Source organism: Trachurus trachurus, assembly GCF_905171665.1.
Source record: "Trachurus trachurus genome assembly, chromosome: 11".
In the NCBI taxonomy this organism is placed as follows: domain Eukaryota; kingdom Metazoa; phylum Chordata; class Actinopteri; order Carangiformes; family Carangidae; genus Trachurus; species Trachurus trachurus.
Genome location: NC_139904.1, coordinates 3,407,029 through 3,423,149, shown reverse-complemented (window position 1 = coordinate 3,423,149; position 16,121 = coordinate 3,407,029). Strand labels below are relative to the sequence as shown.

Below are 16,121 nucleotides of genomic sequence, written 5' to 3'. Positions count from 1 at the left end.
TGTGTTTGTGTGAATGTGTTACAGTCAATATGAGACCTCCTGATTCACCATCTTGTAGGCTACATAACTGAATTATTTTTGTGTAAAATTTTCCAATCATTTTTCCATATGTAGGCCACTATGGCTAATAGGACATTAGAAATATTCATTAAATTCACACATTCTTCATTTTCGTCTTTGACAACACAAAACCACCCACATGTAATAAACTTGGAAATTTTAATCCTTTATTTTTAAGATAATTATAAAAACATTCTTAGTAAAACAGACAAAAGTCATTTAGATAATGAACTTGTGATTTGTGATGATTTGTTTTGGAAAATTTCGGAAAGAAGACGGGACTTGTTTCTTTTCTTTTTTTTTAGCAGCGTAATGTATCTATTCGTATCGCTTCGTCAGTGGTCCGACCCGATCATGCCTTCCAGAGGTACAGAATTAGACTACTTAGAAATAGCGTATCTTCACACTGATGGGCTCATTTGCTGTTGTAGGTAACAGAGACACATCAGCAGAAACCAGAGACTTTTGTGTATCCAGTTAAAAGCTCCGTACAGGGGCTTTAAGTCAGCCTGCCCTCCCTTCCCATGAACCAGTCTGCCATCCAGCAATCCCATTAAGATGGCCTGCTCTCCCTGCCTCCCTCCTACCAGAAGCTGCCTTCATCAGCTCTTGTTAACATTTCTATGTTTTCCACATTTGTTATAAACTGTTTTCTTGTCTGTATACAACATCTATTGCACGTCTGCCCGTCCTGGGTGAGGGATCCCTCCTCTGGTGCTCACCCTGAGGTTTCTCCAATTTTTCCCTGTTAAAAGTGTTTTCCATGGAGTTTTTCCTCAGTCGATGTGAGGGTCTAAGGTCAGAGGATGTTGTTATGATGTCATGTAAAGCCCTTTGAGACAAACTGTTTGAAAAAAACGGGTTATACAAATAAATTGCCTTGCCTTGCCTTGATACATTTTAGATCATTTCATATGAACAGATACAAACTTTTCACAAATGTAATTAAAAATGTTTGACATTTCATCATCTGGGGAAGAACTGGAAATAAAGATTGATCAAAGATAAACTGATCAAATGTTCAGTAATTCATCTTATCTCATAATAACGAACCTAATGTGAAATGACTCAAAGATAAAAAAAAAAAAAGAGTGATGATATTTTATACATAAAAAGTAGTTTAAAAAAAAGGAATATGATCATCCTCTTTATCGCAAAATGCTCTGCTCCACTGTCACTGACACCTTCACTGGTAACAGCTTCAATGGGAGGTTATCACCAATGGTTATGTATGGAAACATCTTCTGAGTGAAAGTGTGTGTGAAGGTGTGTATGTGTGTGTTAGTATCAGGATCAGAGAACGACAGTTTTCCTCTGTTCAAGTCCAGATTCACTCTGATCCTCTGGAGCTTCTTCTTCACTGGGAGAATGGTGACTGGAGTAAATCGTGAAACTGCTCCGTATTTACCTTCATTGAACGCTAACATCCATAATCCAGACAGTATCTTATTTCCCTTCCTCTTCACAGACTCTGTTAACACACCTAGTGCCCACCCTGTATTGTTTCCGACCTCGACATCCCAGCTGTGAGTCCCTGAGTTAAAACCCTCAGAGCCCAGGACAGAGCAGTAATAATCAATCCTCTCTGGATTGTCAGGAAGCTGCTGTTTGTCTCCTCGTCTCCCACTGGTCAGATCTTCAGACAGGATGAGTTTTGGATGAGCAGTGTTTGGGTCCAGAACCACAGGACTGTAGGAGACCATGTCCTTCATCTTGTTCCAGATGTTGAAGGTCAGGTGGCCCAGGTGTTTGGCCTGGTCTATCAGAGCTCCTGAGTCCAGCTGTGGATCCTCCAGCAGGGGGCGCTGCTGGACTCTTTCCACTGCAGCCTTGTAGTTGAGCAGGAATGAGACGTCTTCAGCTCTCAGCTCGTCCTCTGTGGCTCTGACTGTGTGTGAAAGAACTGCTATCTCTCTGCTCAGAGCCTCCATCTTCTCCTTCATCCTCTGACTCTTCTGCTCCTCTTCCTCCCTCAGTGCAGCCACCCTGGCCTCCTCTTTCTCTCTGAGAAACTGGTGAAGCTTCTTAAACTGCTCCTTAATCTGCCTCTCTGTGTGTCGGGCCTGGACCTTAATGTGTTCTGCTGTTCGACCAAACTTCACTTGAACTTCTTCAAAACCCTCTAGCTTCTTCTTTAAAGGCGCCAGAGTTTCCTCAAGTTCCTTCTTGAGTTTTGAAGCAGCTTCATTGATGGGTCTGATTCTGTGGTTGGTGTGTGTTTCTGAATGGAGACAGATGAGACACACTGGCTGCTGATGGTCCAGACAGAAGAGTTTGAGTTTCTCAGAGTGCAGACTGCAGAGAACCTCTGAAGATCTCTGCTCTCTCTCTAGTAAGAAGCTCTCACACAGGTTCTTCAACACCAGGTTACAAGGTGGTTTCTTTTTTGAAGATCTTATCTTACAAACAGGACACAGTCGGTCTTGTTTCTCCTTCCACCAGCTCTTCAGACAGTCTTTACAGAAGCTGTGGCTGCAGGACAGAACAACAGGATTTCTGAAGACCTCCGTACAGACCGGACAGTAGAGATCCTCCTCTGATCTGGAAGCCATTTAGTCTGTGAGTGAAGCTGAAAACACAGCAGACAGGAAGTAGAGTCAGTCATGGCTCCCCTCCCTCCTCTACTGACTAGACTTTAGTTTACTGTGACTCTGAGTCCAGGTTTTAGTCAAACTCACCTTCAGTGTGTGGAGTGTCAGCAGGTTGAAGCAGCAGTGTTGTAGCTGGACTCACTCACAGGAAGTTGTTAGTTTGGTCTGAAACTGAATCTGATCGTCTCTTCTTCAGTCTGCATCTCTGTGACTGAAGTGGAAGTACAACTGTTTCCTGGTTTTTTGAGTCATGTGAGGGGGCGGAGCTTTGTCAAACTGAATGTTCAGCAGGGTGATGCAGCAGCTCTGTTCAGTTTCTGTTTGTGGATCATTTAATGTCTAAAGCCTGAAGAAACTCAAAGTGATAAATGTGGTCGCAGTAAAAAGCAGCAGATCAGTGGAGCAGAAACATGAAGAGAATAAAATAGTCCAGTTTTTCAAACTTGTACTCAAGTTCAAAGAGAAGTTTAGAGCAGCAGCGACTGTTCACAAAAACTCTGTGTTCTTTGTCTTTATTTTTCCCTGTTCCTGTTAAATCAGTGGTTTTCTGAACAGAGCTGTGTCCCTACAGATTTCTTCAGAGGGCTGTTCACGGACCACCTAACTCTAAACAACCCCCAGTACAATATGCCAATTCAGCAGTTCACACATTATGAATGGATGGATCATCCTGCAGTCAGATCTGGACTCTGATCACATTGATGAGTTTTGGCTCACAGGAGTCGGCCAGCTTCTTTAGGACTCTACCTGACGGCCCTCAAAACCAGGCCTAGGAGCAGTGGTGGTGGGATTTCTCTCACTGAAGGTTTACTGTGCCATTCTTAAATATTAAGGTGGTTCTTTGTACATGGTCCAGGTCCTGTATGTTAAGTTGTTGCTGTTACGTGTTGACCACGTGCTGCACTGTCAAAACACCAATGAAAACAAACGTAGCTTTGCAGGAGATGAAGGCCTTTAACTCACTGATGGAAAGAACTAAGATGATTTAGTCAGTTTTTAAATACTTGTACTTAAATTTAGGCCAAATTATTCATATATTCTACATTGCAGGGGAAATATTGTCTCTCACATTAAGTTACTTAACACAGCATACCGGTTTCCCCCTTGTGAACTGACTAGGAGCTTTATTTTGCTTTTATATGTAAATAAAAGGCCACATAACAAATTAATGTGCAACAAGTCACATCTCTAAATGAGTAAGAATTCAAAACGAACTGTACATTAACCAGTTAATCATTACAATGTAGAAATCAGTCAGACTGAGTTTTTCTACTTTCAGTACGTTAATAGACAGAAATATTTCAGACTGCAAAGTGTTCTTTTTTACATCTTTAGATTAAGATGTAAGACGTGTTGTGTATTCAGTGATGGAGGAACATCAGAGAACTGTTTACCTGTAATGATCTGAAATCTGATTTGAGAGAGTCTTAATTCATTAGTGGAGAACTTCAAACACAGGCCTGCAGTGAAGACATGATACCTGAGAGATGTAGAGTTAGTTCAAGACACCATGACAACAGAAACACAGCATTTATCAACGCTAACCCATTTACAACTTGAAAAATAAATACATTTATACTAAATATGAACATTCATTCCTAGTCAAGTTTTGAAGAACTTGTACTGAAACTACTCCACAACATTTATTGTTATGTAGATACAGGAGACGTTAAAGACGAAGCTGAATATGAATGCAAGTCAAGACAACATTTAATTAAGTTGATTAAAGACAGGAACGAATGTACATTCAGCTTTTGTGATGAACTGACACGTTGATACATCTTAGATCATTTCATATAAACAGATACAAACTTTTTACATTAAACCAGAAACACTTTTCAACTTTTCATGTTTGACATTTTATCATCTTGAGAAGAATTGAAAATAAAGATTGATCAATGATCACCTGATCAAATGTTCAGTAATTTATAATTTTTTAGCTCATCATTCCACAAAAAGTCATAAGAAACGTAATGTGAAATGACTCATAGAGATAAAAAGAGTGAAAATATTCTACAGATTAAAAGTAGTAAAAAAGGAAAAGTGTAATAATGAGACAGCAGGAGGACAGGTGCAGTTTAACAGGATCAATTCACTGACTTTTCCCTTTAAGAAATAAACAACATTATATATATGATCATCCTCCTCTAACTCTAACTGCTCTGCTCCACTGTCACTGACACCTTCACTCGTAACAGCTTCAATGGGATGTTTTCACCACAGGCAATGTATGGAAACATCTTCTGAGTGAAAGTGTGTGTGAAGGTGTGTATATGTGTGTTAGTATCAGGATCAGAGAACGACAGTTTTCCTCTGTTGAAGTCCAGATTCACTCTAATCCTCTGGAGCTTCTTCTGCTCTGGGAGATCAGTGACTGGAGTTGATGGTGAATATGCTGAGTAATTATCTCCAATCAACCATATTCCCCATAATTCAGACAATATCTCGTCTCCCTTCCTCTGCTCAGACTCTGGTAACACACCCAGTGCCCATGCTGTACTGTCTCCAACCTCGACATCCCAGCTGTGAGTCCCTGAGTTAAAACCCTCAGAGCCCAGGACAGAGCAGTAATAATCGATCCTTTCTGGATTGTCAGGAAGCTGCTGTTTGTCTCCTCCTAGTCTCACACTGGTCAGATCTCCAGACAGGATGAGTCCTGGATGAGCAGTGTTTGGGTCCAGAACCACAGGACTATAGGAGACCATGTCCTTCATCTTGTTCCAGATGTTGAAGGTCAGGTTGCCCAGGTGTTTGGCCTGGTCTATCAGAGCTCCTGAGTCCAGCTGTGGATCCTCCAGCAGGGGGTGCTGCTGGACTCTTTCCACTGCAGCCTTGTAGTTGAGCAGGAATGAGACGTCTTCAGCTCTCAGCTTGTCCTCTGTGGCTCTGACTGTGTGTGAAAGAACTGCTATCTCTCTGCTCAGAGCCTCCATCTTCTCCTTCATCCTCTGACTCTTCCGCTCCTCTTCCTCCCTCATTGCAGCCATCCTGGCCTCCTCTTCCTCTACTAGAAACTGGTGAAGCTTCTTAAATTGCTCCTTAATCTGCCTCTCTGTGTGTCGGGCCTGGACCTTAATGTGTTCTGCTGTTTGACCAAACTTCACTTGAACTTCGTCAAAACCCTTTAACTTCTTCTTTAAGGGCTCCAGAGTTTCCTCAAGTTCCTTCTTGAGTTGTGAAGCAACTTCATCGATGGGTCTGAATCTGTGGTTGGTGTGTGTTTCTGAATCTCTGCAGATGAGACACACTGGCTGCTGATGGTCCAGACAGAAGAGTTTGCGTTTCTCAGAGTGCAGACTGCAGAGAGCCACTGAAGATCTCTCTCTCTCTAGTAAGAAGCTCTCACACAGGTTCTTCAACACCAGGTTACAGGGTGGTTTCTTTCTTGAACATCTTGTCTTACAAACTGGACACAGTGGATCTTGTTTCACTCTCCACCAGCTTTTCAGACAGTCTTTACAGAAGCTGTGGCTGCAGGACAGAACAACAGGATCTCTGAAGATCTCCTTACAGACCGGACAGCAGAGATCCTCCTCTGATCTGGAAGCCATTTAGTCTGTGAGCGAAGCTGAAAACACAGCAGCCAGAAAATGGAGTCAGTCATGGCCCTCCCTCCTCTACTGACTAGACTTTAGTTTACTGTGACTCTGAGTCCAGGTTTTAGTCAAACTCACCTTCAGTGTGTGGAGTGTCAGCAGGTTGAAGCAGCAGTGTTGTAGCTGGACTCACTCTCAGGAAGTTGTTAGTTTGGTCCGAAGCTGAATCTGATCGTCTCTTCTTCAGTCTGCTTTTCCGGGACTGAAGAAGTGCAAGGAACTGTATCTTTGTCTCTGGTGAGTTATGTGAGGGGGCGGAGCTTTGAAAAGTGACTGAAGGTCAAACAGCTCAGTTCAGATGAATGTAGAGGAGCAGTTCTAAGCCTCGTATTAAAAAAGGCCTTTTCATGTGTTTTTAATAAATACAAAAATACATTTATTTACTGTTGTGCATATGGTTTCTGTGCAACGTCATCGCAGATGTGCACGCACAGCCTGGGGGCAGAAAGCGGGATATTTATCATTGTTTACAAGCGGAGTCAAGCAGCAAACGAAAAGGACAAGGAGTTGTTGTGTTGCACAAACCGGCAAAAGGATGGATGGAAATTGTATAATAAACCGAGGGGATCTCATCCGTTTGCCAAAAACGAAGATTACGGCTCCAGGCCATTAAAAGGGAGGATTGGGGTCCCGAAGGTCCTAAAGGCGGCGAGAGTCTGTGCATCACCGGTGTCATAAAACTAAAAATAATATAATTTTTTTTGGCAACACTCGGATACCGCCCAAGCCGATCGAGTACTCAAATACTCGGATATCGGCTGCAGCCATACAAATAAGCTGCAGACAGGAAGTAGAGTCAATCAATCAATCAATCAATCAATCAATCAATCAATCAATCAATCAATCAATCAATCAATCAATCAATCAATCAATCAATCTTTATTTGTCCCCAAGGAGGTGATTCATTTTAGAACAGCAGGAACAGCAAGTTACAATACATTACAAATCACAATACAGACCCAAGATAGAAAACTGCTATAGTTAGAAGGGAAGGCTATTTCACCCTGACTACCTTTCCCCCTGGCATTTAAAAGAAGAACAGCAGAAGGTACAAATGAGTGTTTATATCTGTTTGTCTTTGCAAATGAGAGTCTAAGCAGTGAACCTGATGGTAAAAACCGAAACTGTTTATCAAGGATGAGAGAGCAGTCGGACAAGATGGAGCTTGATTTCTTGATCAGCTGTTTGTTAATTCATGACTCCCCTCTCTCCTCTACCGACTCGACTGAAGTTTACTGTGACTCTGAGTACAGGTTTTAGTCAAACTCACCTTCAGTGTGTGGAGTGTCAGCAGGTTGAAGCAGCAGTGTTGTAGCTGGACTCACTCTCAGGAAGTTGTTAGTTTGGTCCGAAGCTGAATCTGATCGTCTCTTCTTCAGTCTGCGTCTCTGTGACTGAAGTGGAAGTGCAACTGTTTCCTGGTTTTTGAGTCATGTGAGGGAGTGGGCCTTTGCCAGACTGAAATTTCAGCTTTTTCTTAAATCTGTGGTTTTCTGAACAGAGTTGTGTCCCTACAGATTTCTTCAGAGGCCTGTTCACAGACCACCTAACTCTAAACAACCCCCAGTACAATATGCCAATTCAGCAGTTCACACATTATGGATGGATGGATCCTCCTGCAGTCAGATCTGGACTCTGATCACATGGATGAGTTTTGGCTCACATGAGTCGGCCAGCTTCTTTAGGACTCTACCTGACGGACCTCAGAACCAGGCCAAGGAGCAGTGGTGATGGGATTTCTCTCACTGAAGGTTTACTGTGCCATGCTTAAATATTAAGGTGGTTCTTTGTAAATGGTCCGGGTCCTATATGTTAAGTTGTTGCTGTTACTGGTCGACCATGTGCAGCACTGTCAAAACACCTACGGAAACAAACGTGGCTTTGTAGGAGACAAAGGCCTTTAACTCACTGATGGACAGACCTAAGAAAATTTAGTCCGTTTTTAAATACTTATACTTAAATTTAGACAAAATTATTCATATATTCTACATTACAGAGGAAATATTGTCGCTCACATTAAGTTACTTAACACAGCATACCGGTTTCCCCCCGTGTGAACTGACTAGGAGCTTTATTTTGCTTGTATGTGTAAATAAAAGGCCACATAACAAATTAATGTGCAACAAGTCACATCTCTAAATGAATAAGAATTCAAAACGAACTGTACATTAACCAGTTAATCATTACAATGTAGAAATCAGTCAGACTGAGTTTTTCTACTTTCAGTACATTTACGTTAATAGACAGAAATATTTCAGACTCCAAAGTGTTCTTTTTTACATCTTTAGATTAAGATGTAAGACGTGTTGTGTATTCAGTGATGGAGGAACATCAGAGAACTGTTTACCTGTAATGATCTGAAATCTGATTTGAGAGAGTCTTAATTCATTAGGTGAGAACTTCAAACACAGGCCTGCAGTGAAGACATGATACCTGAGAGATGTAGAGTTAGTTCAAGACACCATGACAACAGAAACACAGCATTTATCAACGCTAATCCTTTTGCAGGATGTGCTTCATTTACAACTTGAAAAATAAATACATTTATACTAAATATGAACATTCATTCCTAGGCAAGTTTTGAGGAACTTGTACTGAAACTACTCCACAACATTTATTGTTATGTAGATACAGGAGACGTTAAAGACGAAGCTGAATATGAATTCAAGTCAAGACAACATTTAATTAAGTTGATTAAAGACAGGAACGGATGTACATTCAGCTTTTGTGATGAACTGACACGTTGAAACATCTTAGATCATTTCATATAAACAGATACAAACTTTTTACATTAAACCAGAAATACATTTCAAATTTTCATGTTTGACATTTTATCATCTTGAGAAGAATTGAAAATAAAGATTGATCAATGATCACCTGATCAAATGTTCAGTAATTTATAATTTTTTAGCTCATCATTCCACAAAAAGTCATAATAAGAAACGTAATGTGAAATGACTCATAGAGATAAAAAGAGTGAAAATATTTTACAGATTAAAAGTAGTAAAAAAGGAAAAGTGTAATAACGAGGCAGCAGGAGGACAGGTGCAGTTTAATTTTAAAAACCAAGCTTATTATTTAGGCCCTTTCTCGAAAATTGCATATCCATAATAAAATGAGTATATCTCTGCAACCACAAGGTCTATTTGAATACTTTTGGTGTCATAGTAAAGGGAAAAAATTGAATAATTGCTGAGATGTGTAAATTTCAGTATATCTGTTACTGGTGAAGAGTAAATGAAGATGACACACAGAAAAAAAATTATATAAAATATTATATTTTTTATATTATTATTTTTTATAATATAAAAAAAAATCATATTTTTGATGAGTGCCCTTTAGAATAATGCTAATGAAGCTCAAACTCTCTATAAAATCATTGTACAACATATGAACATTGTCTCTGCAGTGGTTGATTCTGATTAATTGAAGCAGGACAAAATTATTGAGATTTTACTACAAAATATTCAGGCGAACTTTCCAAAATGTCAATTTTTGGAACCACTTGCCATTATAAACCATTGTTTAAAGCAGATATCAGCTTCACGGCCGTTTCGGCTAATGCTGCGTTCAAGGCAGGCTTTTGAAACCGTAAGTTACAGCTTCAAGTCACAACTACGACTTGGTAGCGTTCCAGGTAACCCGTAGCTCGTGTTTTTACCATCCTGTTGTCTGTGAAAGTTCCCTATAACGGCCACTCGTAACTTCTGACCCGTGAACTCGTACCAGATCGAACTGGTATGACTTCACAGGAAGGAAAAACACAAAGTACGAGTTTCCTTGAACGCACCATGAGTTAGCAGCCCCCGCCCTTGTCAGGCATCAATTGGTCCTCGTGCTACGTCACCACATTCACGCGCATCCCTTGGCTGCACACACAGCCCTTCATGCCGTTCTCTCTCCTCATTGGATAACACTCCTATCCCAGAAGAAATGTTTTCTCCTCGGGTTACAGCAGAGCAGAGTGACGGAGAGACTCGTGTTCCGGTCGAAACACTGTATGTAAGTGATTGCTGACGGAAAATATGACTAATTAGGACTTATATTAACAAAAACATTTCACTGATATCTCCTTTAATCTTTATTTTCACAGAATTTGCATAAACTAACTGAAAATGAATCAACCAGGACTGAATAAGAGTTGCATTCCTAACAGGATCAATTCACTGACCTTTCCCTTTAAGAAATAAACAACATTATATATATGATCATCCTCTTTATCTCTAACTGCTCTGCTCCACTGTCACTGACACCTTCACTGGTAACAGCTTAAATGGGATGTTTTCACCACAGGGAATGTATGGAAACATCTTCTGAGTGAAAGTGTGTGTGAAGGTGTGTATGTGTGTGTTAGTATCAGGATCAGAGAACGACAGTTTTCCTCTGTTGAAGTCCAGATTCACTCTGATCCTCTGGAGCTTCTTCTGCTCTGGGAGAACAGTGACTGGAGTTGATGGTGAATATGCTGAGTAATTATCTCCAATCAACCATATTCCCCATAATTCAGACAATATCTCGTCTCCCTTCCTCTGCTCAGACTCTGGTAACACACCCAGTGCCCATGTTGTACTGTCTCCAACCTCGACATCCCAGCTGTGAGTCCCTGAGTTAAAACCCTCAGAGCCCAGGACAGAGCAGTAATAATCAATCCTCTCTGGATTGTCAGGAAGCTGCTGTTTGTCTCCTCCTAGTCTCACACTGGTCAGATCTCCAGACAGGATGAGTCCTGGATGAGCAGTGTTTGGGTCCACAACCACAGGACTGTAGGAGACCATGTCCTTCATCTTGTTCCAGATGTTGAAGGTCAGGTTGCCCAGGTGTTTGGCCTGGTCTATCAGAGCTCCTGAGTCCAGCTGTGGATCCTCCAGCAGGGGGTGCTGCTGGACTCTTTCCACTGCAGCCTTGTAGTTGAGCAGGAATGAGACGTCTTCAGCTCTCAGCTTGTCCTCTGTGGCTCTGACTGTGTGTGAAAGAACTGCTATCTCTCTGCTCAGAGCCTCCATCTTCTCCTTCATCCTCTGACTCTTCTGCTCCTCTTCCTCCCTCAGTGCAGCCATCCTGGCCTCCTCTTCCTCTACTAGAAACTGGTGAAGCTTCTTAAACTGCTCCTTAATCTGCCTCTCTGTGTGTCGGGCCTGGACCTTAATGTGTTCTGCTGTTTGACCAAACTCCACCTGAACTTCGTCAAAACCCTTTAACTTCTTCTTTAAGGGCTCCAGAGTTTCCTCAAGTTCCTCCTTGAGTTGTGAAGCAACTTCATCGATGGGGTTGGTGTGTGTTTCTGCTTCATTGATGGGTCTGAATCTGTGGTTGGTGTGTGTTTCTGAATCTCTGCAGATGAGACACACTGGCTGCTGATGGTCCAGACAGAAGAGTTTGAGTTTCTCAGAGTGCAGACTGCAGAGAGCCTCTGAAGATATCTGCTCCCTCTCTAGTAAGAAGCTCTCACACAGGTTCTTCAACACCAGGTTACAGGGTGGTTTCTTTCTTGAACATCTTGTCTTACAAACTGGACACAGTGGATCTTGTTTCACTCTCCACCAGCTCTGCAGACAGTCTTTACAGAAGCTGTGGCTGCAGGACAAAACAACAGGATCTCTGAAGATCTCCTTACAGACCGGACAGCAGAGATCCTCCTCTGATCTGGAAGCCATTTAGTCTGTGAGCGAAGCTGAAAACACAGCAGCCAGAAAATGGAGTCAGTCATGGCCCTCCCTCCTCTACTGACTAGACTTTAGTTTACTGTGACCCTGAGTCCAGGTTTTAGTCAAACTCACCTTCAGTGTGTGGAGTGTCAGCAGGTTGAAGCAGCAGTGTTGTAGCTGGACTCACTCTCAGGAAGTTGTTTGTTTGGTCCGAAGCTGAATCTGATCGTCTCTTCTTCAGTCTGCTTTTCCGGGACTGAAGAAGTGCAAGGAACTGTTTCTTTGTCTCTGGTGAGTTATGTGAGGGGGCGGAGCTTTGAAAAGTGACTGAAGGTCAAACAGCTCAGTCCAGATGAATGTAGAGGAGCAGTTCTAAGCCTCGTATTAAAAAAGGCCTTTTCATGTGTTTTTAATAAATACAAAAATACATTTATTTTCTGTCGTGCATATGGTTTCTGTGCAACGTCATCGCAGATGTGCGCGCACAGCCTGGGGGCAGAAAGCGGGACATTTATCATTGTTTACAAGCGGAGTCAAGCAGCAAACAAAAAGGACAAGGAGTTGTTGTGTTGCACAAACCGGCAAAAAGATGGATGGAAATTGTATAATAAACTGAGGGGATCTCATCCGTTTGCCAAAAAAGAAGATTACGACTCCAGGCCATTAAAAGGGAGGATTGGGGTCCCAAAGGTCCTAAAGGCGGCGAGAGTCTGTGCATCACCGGTGTCATAAAACTAAAAATAATATACATTTTTTTGGCAACACTCGGATACTGCCCAAGCCGATCGAGTACTCAAATACTCGGATATCGGCTGCAGCCCTACAAATAAGCTGCAGACAGGAAGTAGAGTCAATCAATCAATCAATCAATCAATCAATCAATCAATCAATCAATCAATCAATCAATCAATCAATCAATCAATCAATCTTTATTTGTCCCCAAGGGGGTGATTAATTTTGGAACAGCAGGAACAGCAAGTTACAATAAATTACAAATCACAATACAGACCCAAGATAGAAAACCGCTATAGTTAGAAGGGAAGGCTATTTCACCCTGACTACCTTTCCCCCTGGCATTTAAAAGAAGAACAGCAGAAGGTACAAATGAGTGTTTATATCTGTTTGTCTTTGCAAATGAGAGTCTAAGCAGTGAACCTGATGGTAAAAACCGAAACTGTTTATGTCAAGGATGAGAGAGCAGTCGGACAAGATGGAGCTTGATTTCTTGATCAGCTGTTTGTTAAGTCATGACTCCCCTCTCTCCTCTACCGACTCGACTGAAGTTTACTGTGACTCTGAGTCCAGGTTTTAGTCAAACTCACCTTCAGTGTGTGGAGTGTCAGCAGGTTGAAGCAGCAGTGATGTAGCTGGACTCACTCTCAGGAAGTTGTTAGTTTGGTCCGAAGCTGAATCTGATCGTCTCTTCTTCAGTCTGCGTCTCTGTGACTGAAGTGGAAGTGCAACTGTTTCCTGGTTTTTGAGTCATGTGAGGAAGCGGACCTTTGCCAGACTGAAATTTCAGCTTTTTCTTAAATCTGTGGTTTTCTGAACAGAGTTGTGTCCCTACAGATTTCTTCAGAGGCCTGATCACAGACCACCTAACTCCAAACAACCCCCAGTACAATATGCCAATTCAGCAGTTCACACATTATGGATGGATGGATCCTCCTGCAGTCAGATCTGGACTCTGATCACATGGATGAGTTTTGGCTCACATGAGTCGGCCAGCTTCTTTAGGACTCTACCTGACGGACCTCAGAACCAGGCCTAGGAGCAGTGGTGGTGGGATTTCTCTCACTGAAGGTTTACTGTGCCATGCTTAAATATTAAGGTGGTTCTTAGTAAATGGTCCGGGTCCTATATGTTAAGTTGTTGCTGTTACCGGTCGACCATGTGCAGCACTGTCAAAACACCTACGGAAACAAACGTGGCTTTGTAGGAGACAAAGGCCTTTAACTCACTGATGGACAGACCTAAGAAAACTTAGTCCGTTTTTAAATACTTATACTTAAATTTAGACAAAATTATTCATATATTCTACATTACAGAGGAAATATTGTCGCTCACATTAAGTTACTTAACACAGCATACCGGTTTCCCCCCGTGTGAACTGACTAGGAGCTTTATTTTGCTTGTATGTGTAAATAAAAGGCCACATAACAAATTAATGTGCAACAAGTCACATCTCTAAATGAATAAGAATTCAAAATGAACTGTACATTAACCAGTTAATCATTACAATGTAGAAATCAGTCAGACTGAGTTTTTCTACTTTCAGTACATTTACGTTAATAGACTGAAATATTTCAGACTGCAAAGTGTTCTTTTTTTACATCTTTAGATTAAGATGTAAGACGTGTTGTGTATTCAGTGATGAAGGAACATCAGAGAACTGTTTACCTGTAATGATCTGAAATCTGATTTGAGAGAGTCTTAATTCATTAGTGGAGAACTTCAAACACAGGCCTGCAGTGAAGACATGATACCTGAGAGATGTAGAGTTAGTTCAAGACACCATGACAACAGAAACACAGCATTTATCAACGCTAACCCTTTTGCAGGATGTGCTTCATTTACAACTTGAAAAATAAATACATTTATACTAAATATGAACATTCATTCCTAGGCAAGTTTTGAGGAACTTGTACTGAAACTACTCCACAACATTTATTGCTTGTAGATAAAGGAGACGTTAAAGACGAAGCTGAATATGAATCCCAGTCAAGACAACATTTAATTAAGTTGATTAAAGACAGGAACAAATGTACATTCAGCTTTTGTGATTAACTGACATGTTGATACATCTTAGATCATTTCATATAAACAGATACAAACTTTTTACATTAAACCAGAAACACTTTTCAGCTTTTCATGTTTGACCTTTTATCATCTTGAGAAGAATTGAAAATAAAGATTGATCAATGATCACCTGATCAAATGTTCAGTAATTTATAATTTTTGTGCTCATCATTCCACAAAATGTCATAATAAGAAACATAATGTGAAATGACTCATAGAGATAAAAAGAGTGAAAATATTTTACAGATTAAAAGTAGTCAAAATGGAAAAGTGTAATAATGAGACAGCAGGAGGACAGGTGCAGTTTAACAGGTTCAATTCACTGACTTTTCCCTTTAAGAAATAAACAACATTATATATATGATCATCCTCTTTATCTCTAACTGCTCTGCTCCACTGTCACTGACACCTTCACTGGTAACAGCTTAAATGGGATGTTTTCACCACAGGGAATGTATGGAAACATCTTCTGAGTGAAAGTGTGTGTGAAGGTGTGTATGTGTGTGTTAGTATCAGGATCAGAGAACGACAGTTTTCCTCTGTTTAAGTCCAGATTCACTCTAATCCTCTGGAGCTTCTTCTGCTCTGGGAGATCAATGACTGGAGTTGATGGTGAATATGCTGAGAAATGATCTCCAATCAACCATATTCCCCATAATTCAGACAATATCTCCTCTCCCTTCCTCTGCTCAGACTCTGGTAACACACCCAGTGCCCATGCTGTACTGTCTCCAACCTCGACATCCCAGCTGTGAGTCCCTGAGTTAAAACCCTCAGAGCCCAGGACAGAGCAGTAATAATCAATCCTCTCTGGATTGTCAGGAAGCTGCTGTTTGTCTCCTCCTAGTCTCACACTGGTCAGATCTTCAGACAGGATGAGTCCTGGATAAGCAGTGTTTGGGTCCACAACCACAGGACTGTAGGAGACCATGTCCTTCATCTTGTTCCAGATGTTGAAGGTCAGGTTGCCCAGGTGTTTGGCCTGGTCTATCAGAGCTCCTGAGTCCAGCTGTGGATCCTCCAGCAGGGGGTGCTGCTGGACTCTTTCCACTGCAGCCTTGTAGTTGAGCAGGAATGAGACGTCTTCAGCTCTCAGCTTGTCCTCTGTGGCTCTGACTGTGTGTGAAAGAACTGCTATCTCTCTGCTCAGAGCCTCCATCTTCTCCTTCATCCTCTGACTCTTCTGCTCCTCTTCCTCCCACAGTGCAGCCATCCTGGCCTCCTCTTCCTCTACTAGAAACTGCTGAAGCTTCTTAAACTGCTCCTTAATCTGCCTCTCTGTGTGTCGGGCCTGGACCTTAATGTGTTCTGCTGTTTGACCAAACTCCACCTGAACTTCGTCAAAACCCTTTAACTTCTTCTTTAAGGGCTCCAGAGTTTCCTCAAGTTCCTCCTTGAGTTGTGAAGCAACTTCATCGATGGGGTTGGTG

General features: G+C 41.6%; 4 protein-coding genes across 4 annotated transcripts; all 4 read right to left on the bottom strand.

The window, feature by feature from the left end:
* Window positions 1–1,208: 1,208 nt before the first annotated feature.
* LOC310993839 (zinc-binding protein A33-like) lies at window positions 1,209–2,612 on the bottom strand (the record flags this gene model as incomplete). The annotated part of the gene is made up of 1 exon (XM_083982324.1): window positions 1,209–2,612. The coding sequence occupies one exon, from the start codon at window positions 2,610–2,612 to the stop codon at window positions 1,209–1,211; it is 1,404 nt and encodes a 467-aa protein (XP_083838450.1).
* A 2,192-nt stretch (window positions 2,613–4,804) lies between these two features.
* On the bottom strand, window positions 4,805–6,202 carry LOC310993838 (nuclear factor 7, brain-like; the record flags this gene model as incomplete). The annotated part of the gene is made up of 1 exon (XM_083982323.1): window positions 4,805–6,202. One exon carries the CDS (start codon window positions 6,200–6,202, stop codon window positions 4,805–4,807), a length of 1,398 nt encoding a protein of 465 aa, XP_083838449.1.
* Window positions 6,203–10,409: 4,207 nt separating this feature from the next.
* LOC310993712 (nuclear factor 7, ovary-like) lies at window positions 10,410–11,901 on the bottom strand (the record flags this gene model as incomplete). The annotated part of the gene is made up of 1 exon (XM_083982154.1): window positions 10,410–11,901. One exon carries the CDS (start codon window positions 11,899–11,901, stop codon window positions 10,471–10,473), a length of 1,431 nt encoding a protein of 476 aa, XP_083838280.1. The 3' UTR covers window positions 10,410–10,470.
* Window positions 11,902–14,346: 2,445 nt separating this feature from the next.
* LOC310993837 (nuclear factor 7, ovary-like) lies at window positions 14,347–15,904 on the bottom strand (the record flags this gene model as incomplete). The annotated part of the gene is made up of 2 exons (XM_083982322.1): window positions 14,347–14,378; window positions 15,136–15,904. 2 exons carry the CDS (start codon window positions 15,902–15,904, stop codon window positions 14,347–14,349), a joined length of 801 nt encoding a protein of 266 aa, XP_083838448.1.
* Between the last annotated feature and the right edge of the window lie 217 nt (window positions 15,905–16,121).